Consider the following 19,720-nt stretch of genomic DNA (forward strand, 5'->3'; position numbering starts at 1 on the left):
CATCCTCCTTTCACGCACACCGGATACAGACAATTTTTTTAAAACACCTCAAAACATCTATTTCCGGTGAATACCCTTTATCACTTGACTTGATACGGGTTGCTTCCCTTTCTCATACCAGGAGTGAGCGAAGTCAAAAAATAAAAATAAATAAATGTTCAGAAATAAATAAATAAATTATAGCGTAAACAAATAAAAGCATGTTGCCAGTGTTGCCACTGTTATTGTTTACACCCAAATACTCGTATAGCAATCAATCCAATTACGTGAATAAACAATTAATATAACCAGGGCTGCCATTTCAATTTAGTAAATTATATGTCTTCCTAATGCAAAGAGTAAAACGGTTTTTCTTATCTGTTTGTTTTTAATCCTATTTTATTATTTTTAATTGCCACAAATTTAGTAAAAATTAATTAATATTAAGTAATTAAAAAACTTAATAAAAAGAGTAATGTTTAATTTGATTTTAAATTTAACTTAGATACAAAGCTGAGAAAATTGGAACAGAAATGAACTCGACTGAAGATCTCTCGTTTCAAATGAAAAGTGTTGGATTACAAGCATTAAAATTGAAAACTCTTTGTAATTGTAAGACGAAAATGCTTTTAATTTCCCCTCGCCTGTTATAATTAGAAGCTTTGTGCTGGTGCTGTGACGTAGGCTTTACCTGTCCTTGAGTGCGTACACTTTTACTAGAGAATATATTCCTCCAGCAAGGCACCTGAAACCTGAAAAGTCACTACTTAAGGGATATACGGGCCGTCGCCGCTGTGGTTATCCCAGTCGACCTCGCAAGGAAATCCTGTATTTAGGTGCGGTAGTTCTTTATTAAGGAAATTGGAGATTTTGAAAGATTCGCTTTTTAGAAAAACAAGGCGCTTGTTTCACTAAAATTGTCCCCCCACACAATAGATTTTTCAGAGGAGAAAACTTTTTTGAAATAAATCTTATCGATCTAATCACTGTATCTAGTTTTAAAGAATATAGCTAATCTATTCAGAGCAAAAGCACTTTCTGATTTTGACCAAAACCTTGTGAGATTTCTTAAAAGCTCAGAAATATTGATTTTCAATTGATTTTGAGACACTCACACAGGCACAAATCATTTAGCGAAATCTGAAAGATTTTTGAATTGACTGAGGGACGATGAGGTAGACTTTCCTAGGCAATTTGGGAGAGCAACACAAATAAAATAACAAAATAAAGGAAAGGTTGGGGCACGCCACCAACACTCAGAACACCTTCACTAAAAAAATAAACAAATTTAATTTTATTTTCGATTTGGTAAAAGTACAAAGAAAATACCATAAGGTATTTAAGACCATATTTACTTATTACAACTTACAGTTCAGAACCCCATAACCAGACATTTAGCTAACATCAGCACGTGCTTGGTTGGCCATTAATGTTTCCATCTCGACTGACACTAATTAAAAGCTTTACAATTAAAATACTGTTGGGAATGACACAAGAAGACGATGGCCATAAAATTTTCAATATTACAGTCTGACATAGAACTCATGACAGATACGTCGGCGTTGGCGGGGCCACATGGCTGGACTTGGCTGCAACTGTCGTACAAAGTAACACAGACTAAGCATCCTTTGAGAAGCCCCAAGGGCAACTGGCTCGAACTCCCAGGCACAAGCTGGAGCCCCCTCTCTTTCCACTTCACCAGTTCTGCCAACTGGGCAATGATGTGCTATTAGCGCTGACAGACAAATTCTAGGCAGGGGGGGCCGCACATCCTTTCGAGGATCGAACAAAACCTATATTTCCAGTGTAAACTGTGGAAACGAAATCAGCCCGATCTGCACTTCTTTGCTACAAGGGACGTTGAGAGAGATGGTAAACATAGATGGTAAGAAATAAATTAGCCCATTGTGCTAAAACAGAAATACAGTGTTGCCAAAAAAATAAGCCCTAGCTGGTAATATTATTCCCTTTTATCAACTCCACTGGTGAAATAGCCTCCTAGGCTGTAATCTACTTTGTGAATATTTTGTATAAGCCAAGAACTTATCTAAATTGTGACCACCACCACCACGATTACAACTCTAACTTCTAACAAGGTTTTTTTTTTCTTTTACCCCTTCTCCCACTCCACGATGAAAAGAAACAGCTGTAACGGCTACAGCTGTAACCATGTTAACCTTACAAGGGAGGTAACAGTGAGGGTTTTCCTACTCCAACAAAACAAAAACCAACCATTCATTTAAGAATCCCAAAAAAACCATTCGCCAGGATGCTGCAGCTGTTTACGTGATAAAATAATTGAACATTTAATTAGATAAGACCAGACTTATCGACCAAAATATGTTATTTAATGCAAACTTCCCAAGTTAATGAAAATTATCGTCGATCTGTGATAAAACTGAATAAATTTAAATTTAATTCATTCTCCCACTCTACTACTTAGAAAAGGTGTGGTAATCCCACAAATTTACGATTTTGCGTGTTCGCCGGAAACATCCGGTTCAGGTCCCTTGAATCAGAAAAAGTGCGTTCTATCTGTCTGTCCGTCTGTCTATATCCGCCGAAACTCAAAAAAATTAAAATTAGGATTTGATATTTTGCTTAGGTACCATCAGAAGACGCACTTCCCTGAACTGACGTTTCAGTATAATGTACGATTCCCAAGCCAGGATGAATGTCAGCTAATGGGAAGTACGATGTCCAGAACGGAGTGGGGGGGGGGATCCATTAAACATTGTTACGCATTCGGTCAAATCCAGAACTCTTTTCTCTGAGAATATAGGTTTTAGTAGAGCTCAAAGGTGGCTGTGACGTCACGCTTCCTTTTTCGAGTGACTTAGTGTGCGTGTGAGTGTGAAAATCAGATTTTTTTACGAAAATAATTGAAGGTAAGGGATTAGCTATGCGGTTAGCGTATTGGATTCCCACGCGGAGGTCCCAGGTTTGAATCCAGCTGCTGACCCTTAGATTTTTTCTTCCTAGGAGCTTCTTACAGCTCACTGTCCGGTGATGGACAGTGTTGTCTGTACCGAGAGAACACTGTCCGGAGGCCGGCAGTGCACTGAAAAAAGCTCCAGGCGCCAATAACCTTAGATGTTGACGCGCCTTAAATCATTAAAAAAAAAAATTGAGCGATTGTAAGCTACAATAATTACAGAAAGTGTCAGAGGATAGTGTACTCCGTTTTCGCTGACTTAGCCGGAAGTAACTTTGGCCCAAATATTAGATATGTGTACGTAACTTTGTAAATATATAAAGGGAAATGAAAGGCAGGGAATTAAAAAAAAAAAAAAAAAGTCTGAGGACTATAACTATTTGGCGGGTAGAGTTCGCGCGCAGTCAATATTTGGCGGCTGGTGGTGACGTGCTGCCGTGCAACAAAATTACCCTCTCTACTGTTTGTTTATATACAAAGTAAACCGGAAATAAAACTGAAAAAGAAAAACAAGGAGGAAAAACCTTGATAGTGTTGTGAGGGGGGTGTGGTGAGATTTATTCCCCCCTGGCTATGGATCATTGCTAAGTCCGCAACCCTCTTCCCATTTCACCCTCAAAGATCCCTTGCACAATAACAAAATAAGCCGTAACTTACCGGTCGGAAAGCAATGTGAAAAGTGCGTTGTTTTTGAGGAAAAGTCTTTCACGACTTTCCCTTACTGCTCTGCGCAAAGGTTCGAACTCACAATTTCCACGGAAAAATGTTTCCAATAAAAGTTTTAGATCTACGATTAGTGCCTCAAGTTTACGGAAAATCATTTTTGAGAGAAAAAAAACACGAGGAAATCGATTCAGTAACGTGTGGTACTTCTCGTTGGCCGATTTTGAACCTAAAGTTAACCTGGGGCGACCTCTTTCGCACTTAAACAAAGTGTAATCGTAAACAGCGTAGAATTAGTAACGACACAAGTAAATAACAAAAACAGCTGGTAATTTCAAATACAACCACTAGAGCAGCCTAGTGGTTTTATTGGGAAATACATGAATGCTACATTGCTCGCTAGTGGGCGATTCAGAGCAACTTTACTTTCCACAATCATTAATAGAGAGCGCTTAACTCTCTCTGTACATCAACAATAAGTTGTTGGCCGTGACGAATTAAAGGGCAGTGGATAATTCTTAACCTTCTTTTATTAGAAAGTGGTGATTTCTGATCTTTGGTTATTATTACAAACAAAATAAATGAATTTGTAGAGATTAGTATTTGTCGCTCTCTAGAAAAATGTCTCCCACCTTCGCTGAAAATACTACAATGGAACGTGACGTAAGTTTTAGAACACCGATTAACCCGAATTGTTACTTTACTGAGTCGATTTTGAGTCGAGCTTTTTGACTTTTTCTCGGAAACGGCTACAGCCATAATCCAATGGTTTTTTAAACTAGAAATATCAACATCTGATCTTAATACGTTTCATTTTAATTTAGTGAACAAGCAGAATATTCTAGTCAATACTAATATGAAAGTAAAAGTTACCATATTATAGAAGGCCATTTGCAAAATTAGAAAATGGCGAATTTATATTTATTTAACTACATGTTCACAGTATTTGTAACTTTTTTTTTCAGGCTTATTTTCAAAGTATTATTCAGAGAATATTATATAGGTAAAATCTACCTATGGGTGAAAATTAATAAGAAAAATTTTGGGTAGTATTTTTCATAGACCAATCACAGTGGCGTATTGGTGGTGTGAAATGTAGGCGGTACGTTGGGTTGGCTCGTCACACCTTCTTCAAATAGGCCACGCCCCATCAGTGAAAACCTAGAGCACACAATAAATGGCGGTTGTTGTTTGCTTTCATTTTTCTTATTCTTAGAACTTAATTCAAAACAAAATTTTGAAAATATTCACCAGAAACAAATCTATTTCAAATTCCATTTGACAAATTTTGACCTACAACTATACAGTAAAATTTTTAAATGTTGGGATTATAAGTTTTGTGTAAGATTAATCAATTTAATTATTTTGTAGCACGTTTGGCTTTCTTTCATTGTACAGAACTGATTAGTTCTCGATGCCAAAATTCCCCGTAAACCCACAGTGTCGATGAACGTCCGTATTTTTTACTAAATTTTCATGATTACATTTTAAACGTTTTAAGCGAAGGATGTTCAAAACACATTAAACATGTAAACGTTACGAAATGAGTGGTGTCCCAGATATGAATGTCCTTCAAAATTTCTGGAATAAACGCTTGCCAACGATTTAGCAAATATGCTATAGAAGAACAGGATTAAGGAACCTGTAGAAGAGCTCCCAGAATCCCAGATTAGCATCTAAATCCAGGAAGTACCTGTACATTGCATAAATTTCCGAGTCCCTTCTCAATTTCTGTTTTTGTAAAATCGCCGCTCGGGGACACAGTGTACCCAAAAGGCTCCATCTAAAGAACGAAAACTGTAGGCGAATGGGCGATAGGCCCATTTCATGTGAAATTTAAAAAAAATACTTACACATGAATTTTGAATAATAGTCTTTCTATTCTGTTCTATATTCTCGTTTCAGCAATTTCCCCAACATGGAAAAGCTGGAAAAAGGACCAAAAGAGATTTTCTCGCCGGATATACAGAAGGTAAATGATGTACGAGTAATTGCATTTATTTTATTGTTTATGTACAGACTGATAAAATTACGTGTACAACGGTAGCACCTTATGTATTTAAGATAATGGCATTACCATCCCTTGTTTCTTAGAGATTGGACTAGCCACTTTTTCAGACATACTGGCGTTGTTGTGGGTATCCCAGCCTAACAACACAAATAGTACACACACTCATACTCCCAACACTCAACAATAGCAGCCCGTAAGTTGAAATGTTACCACTGCAATTACTTGGATTAAGCAATTCAACAGCAAAGTCAGGCACATATTGACATATAGTAAATTATACAGGGTTTCTAAGTTCTGTAAGGATCCTAGACATTGCAGAGAGCCACAATAGAGTTTGCAGGCTGCAGCGAGTCTAGAATTCCTGTGAATGTGGGATTCCAATTCGATAGAAAAAAAAACACCTCTTTAGTTCCAACTTTAACATGAATGTTGGCAGGCCTGGGCGAAAAGTCGTTTGACCTTTTTTTCTGTTTGCCGTCACACAATCACTCGCTGATTGGCGTTTGACGTGCCTTTGAATGACCCAAAACTAGAGTCATGTTGAACAACTGTCTTGAGTAACATGTCGACTAATCCTGGACGCGAGGTGGCGTTTGGCTTTCCTGACACTACAAAGGGAATGAAAATACTCTTTGCACTTTTGTTTTTAAAGGGAATAAACAGTTTTGGTTACGTCAACTGTTTTAACTTTATGGTGACCATTGGAAAGATTAGTGACAAGCAAGTGGAAATTTCATCACTTTTGGTGTTCTCAAAACCGAAATTGAATTTAGTTTGGAAAATCTTCTAAAAGAATAGAACTTCTGACTGCGTGTACATTTTCCTTGCCGATAATAGCTCTTCAGGCAGTTCTGGATGCACTAACAGCTTGCTACTGGATAAAAGAACTGCTTTTCACGCTTTTCTTTCTTAATAGCATCACCAGCCTTGAACATGATTTCTAGAAAGTTGCAGACTTTTCAGAAAAGCTTTCTGACAAATTCAAGTTGAAGGGAAAATCACTTGTCTCCCAATTATCCGCCACAAAACCAGCTCGTCTTGGTTGGTTCGGCCAAAGTGAACTTCAGATAGTAAAGTAAAGTAATGACTATTTTTTCAAGCTAGCTTTACATCCAACTACACAAATTAGGTGTCATGGACGGAGGCGACTAGTAAACATATTTTACTGCAAAATTTCTCATATTAACCATTAATGGTATAGACAGGGAATATAGCCTAGTACCGCAATACATCTTAGCTTTGCGGGTCTAGTCTCTAACCACTTAGCTATCGTGGCGCCTGACAAACATACTTTACTGCAAAGTTTCTCATATTAACCATTAAAGGAATAGACTGGGAATATAGCCTAGTACCTCAATACATCTTAGCTTTGCGGGTCTTGCCTCTAACCGCTCGGCACTTGAACTTCAGATAGAAGTTTTCCAGAACCGTTTTCGATAAGTTGCCATAAAACTTAAAGTGAAACTTCGTTAAGTGAGGAGAAAAGTAGGAAGCAATTTTCTTTGTGAGATATTTACTCTTAAAATTATTAATTAAAATATAAATTCTTAATGACTTTACTGATAGGATTTACTGCTGCTTGAGGAGCAAGAAGGATCAGTGAACTTCAAGTTCGGAGTGCTGTACACCAGGCCCAATCAAGTCACGGATGATGAGATGTTCAGCAATGGTGAGTAAATCATGGAAATCATGAGATTGTAGCATTGATTGATTGGCTTTAATAAAAGCTGTTTAATTTTTCATCTCTTATTCCCATCTTCCGTGATAGAGGAAATATTACACCTGTGGTGATTTGTACATGTAATGGAGCTATACCGGAAATACAAGGTGAAGTTTTCAAGAGTACGAAAATCGTGTTAGTTCAAATTTGATATTTCGTTTAAAATTTTTTAATATGGTTTTTGAATCCTAACCTGACAGTCGGAATTCCTCTTTACTGAGCGATTTTTCCTGTTTTCTGATTGCTCAGTAATAGCTTCTACTGTTTCCTGAAAGCGTGGCATACCTCTTTATCTAGAAAGCACAACTTCTGAGCAGAGGTGAAGTTAAGTTTTTCACTAAAAGCAATGTTAGTTTAATCTAAATCTAATCTAACTACTCTGAGTCAGCGATTTTCATGAAAAAAGGCTGCATCACTTTTCTATGTCTGGACCAGCAGCAGCTGTACTAAGACGTCCCGAACTATAACTTGGTAAGTCACAATAAACTACATTAAATCACATCTCTGTTTTCGCTCTATTCTCACAGAAACTGGCAGCGTGGAGTTTGAACGATTCACAGCTTTACTTGGTGACAAGATACGACTCAAAGGATGGGACAAATATAGAGGTGGTTTAGACATCAAAGGTGAGTAGGTTTCCTTTGTATACACTGAGGTTATAATCACTAGGTTAGTTTGCTGCAATGAATTCTTTTTTTTTTCTAGGCGATATGACCGGTAAATATTCCGTGTACACAATATACGAAGGCCATGAGATCATGTTCCACGTGTCTACGCTGTTGCCTTACTCTAAAGACAACAAACAGCAGGTATAAGAAGTTGAAGAAAGGTGCAGAAAATGAGAAAACTAAATCATATTTCCACAAAATAATTTGCACCATTCAGAAAAAGAAGTAAATTTTTCAAGTCTTGAAACTTTTCGTTTGATTGCATTCGCTCAGTAGGAAATAAAATTGGGGTAAAAATAGGAAACAAATTAAAAGTATTATCTGCAAAAGAGAAGTTTAGAACATCCAGTTTGGCAACACTGAGGTATTCTTTGGGGTGCCATAGTCTTTGAGTTTAGGTCATCTCTGGCTCATTTGTATTCCAACAAAATCTTAAGATCAATCTTAATTCTGTGTTCTACAACCAAGTTGCTATAATTGGTCACTACAGAATAGAGAGAAAAGTTGACCAGCTCGTTTTGCCGATTTTAAACTCTGTAAGAACATGTACTCTTTTTAAGAAATTCCCTTGAGTCCGTAAACAACTTAGAGGAGCAGCAAGTAATGTAACCATAGTAACCATCAAAAATTGTCATTCTCTCCCAATTGAAATCATTTACTACTTACGCTAATGTAAACAAACTTGGAAAGTTTAAAGCTTGAAATATGTCTTTATTCTGGATGAGATAATTTCTTCAAACTGTTGAGCAATCAGCGTATATTAATTGATCTACAATTTTCAGGTAGAAAGAAAACGCCATATTGGCAATGATATAGTGAACATAGTGTTCGTGGACGGTGGCCCCTCCCAGATGGCCAATTTCAATCCATCCTCCATTAAGTCTCAGTTTACACGTATCCTTTTTCTTACACTTACACTTATTTTATGAAGTTATTTTGAAGTATCTAAAAATTGTACATTAATAATGTAATAATAATTAAGAGGGTTTCATATTTTTAAATTTTAATCGATATCATTCGATAGCTATGTTGATAAAACTGTTTCTAGAATTCCTTGACATGTGTCACGTTCAGATGTTTTCGCCGTAGTCAGCTATTCTGCAGAAGATCAATCCTACAGGCTGGCAGTATATTCCGAAGAGTCTGTACCATTATTCGGGCCTTCGCTACCCTGTCCTTCAGTCTTTCGGGAACCGGGTGATTTTAGAGAATTCCTTCTAGTTAAATGTTAGTACTTGAATAGAAATAACATTAAGCATGTTCACTAAGCACGTTCAAAGTACAAAATGCCATGTTCTATTATATTTTCTGCGCAGTAATCAATGGCGAGAAGGCCACCTTTAATACGCCGATATTCGCACAGAAGAGAGAACGAACTTTGGACATGTTGATTAAAGATCTCTGTTCAGAACAGTTGGGAGATTCCAGTAGAGCGGTGAGTGTATACTTGACAGAATTCAGGTTCAAAGAAGGTTTAAAGTGAAACGAAAATGTTCAAAACAAGTTAGTTTGTTCCGCTTTTATTTGTTGAACTTACCTTAACTCACTCCAAAGAGCTTTAAGAAGAGCTTAATTGTTTCATTTAAGCTCTCTTTTCACTAACTCTCCATTCTGACTCAATTAAGAGCTCCTATTTGGGCTCCGATCACGAATAGATCCTGAAGCACTGCTAGTTTAATGTATTTAATGTGTTATTTATTTTAGTTTTGTAATTAATAAATTCCTAATAACAGACAATGCTGAATCGTCGAGCATTCTCGGACGTTCTGCCGGACGCCCCTAGAGGATCTCGACGGAAAGAAGAAGCACGTCAAGTGGAGTTCGTGCGGATTGGCCAAGCGTTGAAACTGGAGACAATAGTTAAAGGAGATGCGCCCACATCGCTGGCCACCACCGGACTGTACAAACGGGCTCCCTGGGAGCCGCACTGTTTCTATCCGGATTTTGCGCATGAGATCCTTTGCGGTGATTCGTGGGGTGAATCCAAATTGGTTCTTTCGACGGAGAGTGGGGTATTCGTTGTTGAAGGTAACATTTTTTTCATTGGTTTAGATTTTATGAATTTCAAATAAGTCTTAGTTATTAATGTTAACCATTTCCAGATGGACTATCACATAAACAGATCTTTGATAAATCAGTGAGCATTAAGCAGTTGACCGTGGTGGAAGCCCATGGTATCCTTCTGTTCCGAGCCGATAAAGGTAAACTTAGCAAAATATAAGCCTTAATATTTAGCTACACCTATATTACACAAAAGCATTACTTAAGTTCTCAATAGTAAGTTTTCTTCAAAGTAATTCGTTCACAAAAAGTTCAAACTTAGTTTTTCAAAATCCCTAAACCGAAAAGTAGCTCTTAACTGAGAATATTCCACCTCTGAGAGGAACCAATTGCCTCCTTGAGATTTCTTAGAAGCTCATGTATTCTGTACAAATCCTTTAGTTCTTAACCTCCCAGCTGGTACGGGAGAGACTTACAAAGTAGGTTCTGGTAGTTTTCATAGTGGGAAGGAATTCAGTATAGGATTTCCTGGTCGACCACACTGTTCGCCCAGTCGGCATCTTCAAATCCTTCTGAGTTTAATTTCATATATATGTTAATTTTTCCATTTGCAAAAAATATAGGAGTAGCCGGTCGAGACAGCAAGATCCACGTGTTTAGATTGTCTGACTTCGAGACTGACTCGAACGAAGTGTTCACCAGAGCCGAACTGAAGGAGCACAAACTGGACCGAACCAGGGGCTGCACCATGTACGCAATCAGCAGACCCGGAGGATCTCACTTGAGAATGGTCAGTTTTCTGGTTGCTTATTGTCTTTTAAGAGGAGTATGTTATTTTATATTTTGTTAGGAATACTAATTGAAATTCTAACTATATATTTTAAAGAAAAATATAAAGTAAGGGTTGCTACATTTGAACAACAAAATTGTTTCTGATAATGACATTCCATCCTTGCTTTTATATATTATCTAGTTTGCCATGTTTTCTTAATTCATCTAAATTAGGCCATTTTTGTTCTACAGGTAGTCAGCATAGGCAAGAAGCTGCTTGTGATGCAGTGGAGACACTCGGCCGCCTGGACAGCATGGTGTCCGGCCAGCGACACGGATACCGTCGAAGGATTTCAGTATCTCAAGGTAAATAGCGAAGATTGAGAGTATCTATACTCTGGTATCCGCGGATGGTGTAGAAGATGTCAGAGGTAAGGAATAAAGTACTCCCTACTCTTTGGGAGGGTACGGTCTTGAATGTGGAATAGAATCTGAGCAGGAATATTGTAGAGGGAAAAGTAGACGATCTTTTAGGTTGAGGAAAATCCTCGTCCATGAGGAACATGCTTCAGGGATGAGGATCTTGGATTTTAAGATTCTCTTGTCTTTCTAAAGAAGAAGTATTCTATTGGAGTTCGATTTTTACCGGAAATCCATGTTTGGAGGTTTCCAGAAAGAATGTTGAAATGATGAAAGTTTCTCATCAAAGTTTGTTTTTCTTTGTTTACAGGAAATTTCTTTGACAGAATCACCAACACTGATCACGCTCGTCGACTGCACAACCGCTACGTCTGCCGGCGGCGCTGCAGACAATACGATTTGCATCGGCTACAAACATCAATTCGACTTAGTCAGCGAGCGGACCGGGGAAATCAGCAAACTGTTCGCCGTACAGGACGGCATCCGGGCGCATCTAGTGGCGTCACTCGACCTCTACGAGGATGAAGAACCTGAACTATTGCTGTGCTATAACAGTGAGTGTTGTTTTCGTTGTTCGTTTATTTCTCCAACTAGTAGGTCTTTTGTCTTCTTCTGTTGATTTATAATGGCTTCTTGTTTCTTGTTCACAGATACCTGCCACTTTCAGAAGATATCCGACAGTACGTCTAGTAATGAATTTGATTTCCACTGGAACTCAATCCCTTCTGATATTGGTAATTTTTTATTTTTCATCTGTAAAAGGAAGTAAAGTTAAAATAGTATAATATGAAGTGGTTTAGCTGTATGGCTGGAGCACTGAACTTCCTAAGAGCCACTTTCCGGTTAGGGCGGCAGTGTTCTCTGCTGTTACGAGAGAGCACTTTCAGGAAGCTGTCACTGGAAAAGGCGACAAGTTTCAATCACCGAATGTCTCGATTTTATTTTTTAAAATTCCAATTTTTATATTAGGTTTATGGAAACTATAGCGATATAATTCAGGAACCCGTCTGTTTGCTTGTCATTTTATTCATTCATATTACCAGTGGCGTAGCTGAATCAGGGCAGACATCCGGTCAGATAAAGCCGTTCTGGTAGAATGATGAAATAGGCTTCTGGTTTCGAATCCGAACCATTGCTGATAAAGGACTCTTTGCTAGCAAAAAAGTAGAACTTACAATTGATTTATTAAGTATCCACGTTAAAAGAACCTATCGTTTTAATCAGAAATTATGTTCACAGTTTGTGCCTTTCCATACGTTTTGGCATTCACATCAGATTCCATGGAGATTAGGCTAATCATCAATGGCAATCTGGTGCAAACTATGGCCATGCCAAAGTTGAAGTTGATATCTTTCAAGGTAAATTAATTTTTCCCCAATAGATAAAAATACATTTTAATATTAGTGTAATTAATAAGGATTTTTTTATTTTTAGAACGACATATTCTTTGCTACAACTGCACCAGAATTTTTCCAAAGTAAATCTGAACGATTACACATGGATATCAAACTGGACGGGAAGGAAGTGAGTCTTTCGCCGCCATCTTCCCCACACTGTGAGTACGGAGATTATACCACTGTCTAGTTTGAGCTAGAACTATTCTGGCTCCCTAATGAGTCAGTGTTGGTGCATAGAATGTAGATGACTGTATGAATGAATAAAGATATTACCTGTGAGCTCAACTATATCTGCCGGCCCCTTTGAGTATATTGAGAGTTTTAGGGCGTCATTGTGAGTGATGTTAGGCGGGGATTCTCTCAGAGTCAGCTAGAATCTCCCAGAAGTGGGATAGTCTAAGGGATCCCACTACACTTTTTATTTCACCTCTTGGTGTACCAGATCCTCCCCAAAGTTGATGCTACTGAAAAAACTTGATTTCAGTTCTTTCAGCCCCTAAGTCCACATTCTCTTGCACAGCCTTAGAGATACATAGTAGCACTACATAATCTCTTTGTTTCTTACAGCCATATCACCAGAAGCACGACCGTTTCGCCTGTATCGCATCCCTTTACATGCTCTGAGCGGTCTGGTGGCCGCCTGTGAACGCCGCTGTCCAACACCCACGCCTGAACCAGTCCAGGAGACTTCCAGCGCTACTTTGTCGCCAACCTGTCGACTCTTGTCTGAACCACCGCGAGGCATCAGTCGCAGTTGTTCTTCGTCGCCAACTCCTCAATCCTTCCTACCACCGTCATCTAAATGAAGTTCACCACCTGTACAATTTGGACTGATCTAAACCAAACAAAAAGAAAAGAAATTATCTCCCAAATTATTGAATTCTTTAATTTTATTATTTAATGTTATATTTTTATAACATAAGACTGTTTTATAAACTAAGTGGAATCGCTAACTTTCATTTAGTAATAGTAAATAAGCTGTTAGAGATGAGGTCATATTGTAATGTTAGTTCATGTAAAGTATTAAGTATTAAATTAAGTTCGGATGGAAGACGTACTCAATGATGCTCACACCAGCAGCTACTTTGAGGAGTGTGCTATTTTTCTTTGTGTTTTATTCGCTCATGGCCCGAATGCTTGCCACTCTAGTTGTATAAGTTAACATGTTTTCGAAAGTTAATTATAAATTGACTGAAACTGGAGTTTATGTTTAACGGTTTGTTCCAAGGCAGTGACTCCTAGAGGTAGGCCATGGTTTGTACCAAGACAGTACAGTGACTCCTGGAGGTAGGCCATGGTTTTCCAGGCTGAGATCATCGAATGCATTTAGTGAGAAGGGACAGAGCTTTGAACAGCCGTGTTGGAGCTCCAAAATATGCTCCTTCTTCCAACCAGTATCCTTCTTCAGGATTTGCATTTTAAAGTAAGGGAGTATTTACCTCCTTGGGGCTTTTATTGCAATAATAAGGATATCACACACTGAGGCCTAGCATAAAATATAACCACAACAACCAAAGGTACGTATTTTCTTGCACGTGACTAGAACTAGCTACTTACTGTTACTTCTCATCATTGCGCACCATCGCTGGCGCGCCCAGGTATCTGAAGCAACCTTCGAAAGGTAGGAATGCTCTCCACTTTTGTCCGATTCCTCTAAATTTCTTGGTTGAATTTATGTTTCTTATCTTCATTAATCCATTGGGCCCAACTTCCTTGTGGCATAACAATTCCTAATCCTGGAATTCTCCTAAAAAAATTCTATCACAATTTCAATTCTCCTAAGTAATACTGGGCGAAGTAACATTACAATGTAGTTCATAAAGTTAGACCACTTTATAGTTCTGAGATGAAATACTGTTGATATATCTCCGAATTTATGAGGGGCGGAGCCTCTTTAAAAAAATATTTACTGAGAATATTTAGTAAAAATTTAAAATAAATATATTTATATTAAAATATGATTTTCAAGGATTTTCTGGCTAATCTGCACAGACAGGAAGCCAACAAACAAACAAAAAAAAAAAAAAAAAAAAAGGACGAACAATTTCTAAATACATGGTATTACATGTTTATTATTATCATTACTTAACTATTTATTTACATTGTTACTACTACTGATACAATTTTTTTGTAATCTACCAAGTCTTTCTCTGTATTACAATATATATATATATATATCAATATACGTATATATATAGATATCAAATTAAGAATATTTTAATTGTATTGTACATAAGAATTTATGTATTATTGAATAGAACATTATGTAATTATGGGTTAGAACTATATTAAAAGATGTTTTTTGTTATGGTGATGAAATTATTTGTTAAGAGGTTTATAATTGAATTAGATTGAATTAAGCTGTATGCTGAAGATGACAGTATTCATTATAAAATTCTAAGACTGGATGAATCGAATTGTTACTGTTGCCCAACATACTTCAAGATTTTCCGCTTGAAGTCTCAGTAGTCTGGTAATTTTCCTTCGAAAACACGGCTATTCACACCCCAGATACGCTCTAGCTTGGAGAGTTGATAGAATGAGCAAAAGGCTGATTTGAAAGAAGGATTATCTTAAGTTTTGGAGGAGCAATTCCTGTGACCTGCGGTGAACTGAGAATGTATGGTAATCATTTTTTGCTTTTAAAAGGAGCACTTTGGAATGATCAGAGCGCCGTTCTTGTGCATATGTGATTTTGGGATTGATAGTCTTACTAGACCATAGTAGGAAATTTGCTGATCAGGGACCAGCGTCTACAGCAGGATGTCCTCATTTTCGCCTTCTACGCTCACTTTGTGGTCTTTCTTGCAAGTATTCAACCAATGGCAGGGCAACAATGACGTTCCCTTGCGGCCTCATAAATATCTTCCTCAATATTTTCAATTAATTTTTGAACGAAATAGACTCATGGCATTCGTTTCCAGGAAAGTAATGCGTTACTCCTAACACTCTTAGATAGAGTTTATTTCTTCCTTTCGCAGTAACATTGTAGTAGAAAGCAACACCAACTTCCCAACATCAACAAAACATATTTGGTGTTCAGCACAAGACAATTACTTCAGTAAGTAATTATGAATTCGGGCGATTGATTAAGCAACGCCTTTAGAGAGAGAGAACCACTGGAAGACAACTTCAGGTATCCAACACGGTGAGAGGCCAATGCCTAGACTGCGTAAAACCAGATCATGGTCCCCGCATCTAATCTATTGTACATCCCGATTTGTGGTCATTTATTTCCTCATAAAACTGGAGAATCACACTTTCAATTAGCCTTTTGAATTCACTTTTCCAGAACTTAAAAAAACTGTTGGTCTTTGGAAGGAATATTTATATACTAAAGTAAATTTATAACAAAAGTGATTGGTTAGTTATGAATATAAAAATATATTTTTGAACGAACTTATATATCAAAGTATTGTAAATATATTGTGATTAAAAAATAATATATAAACAAAGGGCTTAATCAGGCATCTAATCAAAGATTGTCTTAGTCAAAATGAGTGACTGGCATCAATAGAAACGGAAATGAGACTGGACGAACACAGCATAATCAATCTTAAGCACTCTTAGGTTCACAGGGGATCCAATCGCAAGAAGTATTAGGAGAGATCCTTGTTTCTGAAAATCGGTAGGTTCTCCATCTAACAATAAACCGTCTTGAGGAGCCTGCCTACTGGACTTCTTTTAGGGCCATAGTCTGAAGGAAGGTTTATTTCTTGATTCACTATTTTAATCAATAAACATTCGTCCAGCAACAGAAGCAGGTTACTTAGCTCGGTGTAGAGCGTTCAACTTCACGTACATACTCACCAGCTGTTTTAAATAAGGCAGTCTTTGTTTGAGCTGATTTCGGCATCTCTACATATCTTTACTAAATCAATTTTTCAATAAAAATTGAGAAGTAAAATAAAACAAAAAAGTACTTACTATTAGCCAAATATTGAAAAAAATAAGTCTCTTTGAAAACAAAGATTTCAATTCAAAGTTATGTTTAAGGAATAGGTTAATAAACATGTTATTTCTCTCTTTCACTCTCTTTGATCATGTAAATATTAAATTTTATATTTCTAAAATTGTAAGAAATTTTCCTCATTTGGAAATGGGGAAAAAAAATTATTATATTAAATATCAAAAAAGGAAATTGATGTGCCAAAATGCCTTTTTGAATGAAAATTTCATATTCTTCATATAAATGAAAATAAATTTATTGTCATGCGCAGAAAATAAAGACGTTTTTAATAATATTTAATTTTGCTTATATTATGTTTTTATTGAATTTGTATTTTCATTATAGTACTTTAATTTTTTGTACTTACCTTAGTTCTGGGACCACCAAAAATCTTTTTCTTTTTTTTGTAATTTAAAACAAAACAAAATAAGTTTGAAATTGAAGTAAAATTAAAAAAAAGAAATAAATTCTAAAGAATTCTGACGATTTGCTGAAGTCAATTCTTAATCGATTGAACAAGGTTTGATAATGCGCAGTCCAGTGTTTTCTTTTATCATCATCGTTCATATTTTTCATTCAAAATCAATTTAATTTAACCAAATTGTGTAAGATTGAAAAATTTAAATTTAATTACTGTGAAAGTGAAAAATTTATTAGTATAAACTTATAAATTGTTACTACAAAAAAATAAAGGATTTAATGGAAATTTATTAATTATAAATAATATGTAAAATAAAAAATCTAATTTTGAAATCTATCATTTGTATGGTAATAAAATTCACTGAGATTTGACGAACTGAGTTACCAAATAAAATATAATGTAAATAAGAATGCCTGCCTCCATGTGTATTCTTAAATATATGAATTAATCGATGTGTACTATGTGTTCAGTGATTTTATAACAAATTAAGAAATATAATAGGTTATATAAAATTAAATAAATGTATGATTAAATTTTATTTAAATTTATTTGTGCACCGTAGTACTTATAGCTTAAATATATATTTATTTTTTTCCTGCAAAGTTTAATACGACAGTTATTAAATCAAAAGTAGTGATGATTTAAAGTTGTATACAAATGACTCTAATACTTTAATGATGAAACAATTTTTCTTATCAAATAGTGATCTTTAGTTTCAAATTATCTCGATAAGAAAAGATTACTAATACCTGCAACTATGTTTTGTTCTTAATAACGATATGTTTTAGAAAACCAATTTATCCAACGATCATCCCTCTTCTGTACCTTTTTATATTCTCACTCACTGGTGTTTGTGAATAAAAACGCGAATATAAAAAAGCACTGCTTTACTCACTTGAAAAAAAAAATGATGCATTTCAAACAAATAAACAGAAATACGAGTACCATTTCCAAGAAAGCAGATATTTATGTTTCCTGTAAAGTTTAGTGTCAAATAGAAGTGTTTTTTCCAACCACCTTTAAATCATATTCGGTCATTAAAACTTTTAATGGTATTTAAAGCAATTTGATGACTAACTTTTTTTTTTTTACGCTTAGAGGAATAAATGAATATAAATTCCACGGCCTATTGAATACTGTGTTTCCTCTAGTTTAGCATTCTTTTCTCCTCCTTAGAATTTTCTTACCGTCTCTTGTTGTTCTTATTGTTATTGAAATCAGGAGCAAAGCGTGATTATGATTGTTTTCCTGGGTAGGTTGTAACCACGGTGATTCTCCAATTTTTATAAAGTCTTACTTTTGAATAGCGGATTATAATCTAAATTATATTTTGAAATTTTGCCATGCCTCAACAGAAATATATGGGACCCTGTTTTTAGATGGCAATGAGGTGAGGCTGTTGATCAGTCAGCTAAGGTACAGATCTTTGGATTTGAATGCGCATTCTTCCCTCTTATCGATTGACATTCTGTTAAAAATATCTGTTCAAAAAGTATGATAAAAATTCTTCTTCCGGTAAAGCCATAATCTCTGTCAAGCTCTCATTCATTTCTTACCTTCTACCGCAGTTTTTTTGATAGCGGATGAAGAATCTATTATTTGGCCGATAAAAGCTTACAGTAATCACTGTAGTGGTTTCCCGGACGCGTGGGCCTTTCCGGAAATGAGAAGGCTGATCATTTAACAAAGAAAGGAACCTAGCTGGATCAGCCTTCGTCTGCCAGTCTTTATGGATCTGCCACCAGTCCCAGGTTGATCATACTGTTAGGGGCCACTGAAAACAGAGCTTAGTTGGCTGCATAACCAGAAGAATCGCATGACCCACGGACTTACGTACCGAATCTACCTGGAGAAACGGCATTATTATCTGCAGGTCCACTTAGGGTATCCTGGCACCTTGTATTCAACCAGAAAGATAGACAGCTAGCACTTTGACTCATGCACTTCCTTCGAGGGGGGTCCTCCGGAAAGATTCGGACTCGTAGGCCCACAATTCCGGGCTGCTTGCACAAAAAGGGACTGGATGATGAACTGGAACCACGAGGACGATGAAACTTTCTCTTCCTTTGAGTGAGAAACAAACAAGAAATTTAGCCCTTACACCAACATCTCAAACTAGGGGACCTATTTTCTTCTTAACCCCGGGTGCAATCGAAAACTAGGCGTTTGTTTTTCTTTCCGCCTGTAAATTTAGTTCAAAGTAGTTGTTATAATTTTTAATTTTATGTAAAATTTCGAATTTATATGTACTTTATTAAAGAAAATAAGTTTTCTGATTTCAAACACAAAAAACATAAACACTTGAAACCAAAATATTGATGCTGGGTCGAAGCTTTAATCTTACAAACTTTTATATTAAATATATCGAAAAAATATATAATTACTGATTTAATCTTTATTTCTCACTTTTTTTTTATTCACTAAATATGAATATAATTGTGTATTTTTGTAAATATATATATATATATATAGAGAGAGAAAACTATCATTGTCACTGTTACGATATTATGATGTAATAACTAATACAAATGTTTATATTAAAAGGGAACTAAATAAGTGCAGTCTCACTGCATGTTTCCGTTTAATAAATTGAATAATGAATAAATTTGTAAGTGAACTTATTATTTAAATTGATAAGATTGTGTCCATGTTTTTTGTTTTTTAAACTCTTGAAAAATATCTACTTGAAAAGTGGTGGAATTACAAAATAATGAAATACTTAAATCAAAATTATTATGTATAATATTTATTAAAGAATTAAGTTTACTTTAGTCATTTTATTATA

At 36.1% G+C, this 19,720-nt stretch overlaps 1 protein-coding gene across 9 annotated transcripts in view; it reads left to right on the plus strand.

Annotated features, from left to right (window-relative positions):
* Positions 1-19,701, plus strand: part of LOC141452258 (GTPase-activating Rap/Ran-GAP domain-like protein 3) — a 387,611-nt gene extending 367,910 nt beyond the window's left edge. For all 9 annotated transcript variants that reach the window (XM_074124265.1, XM_074124241.1, XM_074124223.1 and 6 more), the window contains 16 exons: positions 5,483-5,549; positions 7,155-7,257; positions 7,836-7,934; positions 8,014-8,117; positions 8,759-8,870; positions 9,051-9,203; positions 9,293-9,411; positions 9,710-10,004; positions 10,079-10,177; positions 10,601-10,767; positions 11,001-11,114; positions 11,479-11,722; positions 11,819-11,902; positions 12,408-12,526; positions 12,603-12,723; positions 13,133-19,701. In XM_074124265.1, coding sequence (XP_073980366.1) covers positions 5,483-5,549; positions 7,155-7,257; positions 7,836-7,934; positions 8,014-8,117; positions 8,759-8,870; positions 9,051-9,203; positions 9,293-9,411; positions 9,710-10,004; positions 10,079-10,177; positions 10,601-10,767; positions 11,001-11,114; positions 11,479-11,722; positions 11,819-11,902; positions 12,408-12,526; positions 12,603-12,723; positions 13,133-13,371 — 2,239 coding nt within the window. In that variant the 3' untranslated portion in view covers positions 13,372-19,701. The remainder of the gene's footprint in view (positions 1-5,482; positions 5,550-7,154; positions 7,258-7,835; positions 7,935-8,013; positions 8,118-8,758; positions 8,871-9,050; positions 9,204-9,292; positions 9,412-9,709; positions 10,005-10,078; positions 10,178-10,600; positions 10,768-11,000; positions 11,115-11,478; positions 11,723-11,818; positions 11,903-12,407; positions 12,527-12,602; positions 12,724-13,132) is intronic.
* The last annotated feature ends 19 nt before the right edge of the window (positions 19,702-19,720 follow it).

The sequence above is a fragment of the Rhodnius prolixus genome, unplaced genomic scaffold (assembly GCF_049639745.1).
Source record: "Rhodnius prolixus isolate KJV_2025 unplaced genomic scaffold, Rpr scaffold_1, whole genome shotgun sequence".
Lineage (NCBI taxonomy): Eukaryota > Metazoa > Arthropoda > Insecta > Hemiptera > Reduviidae > Rhodnius > Rhodnius prolixus.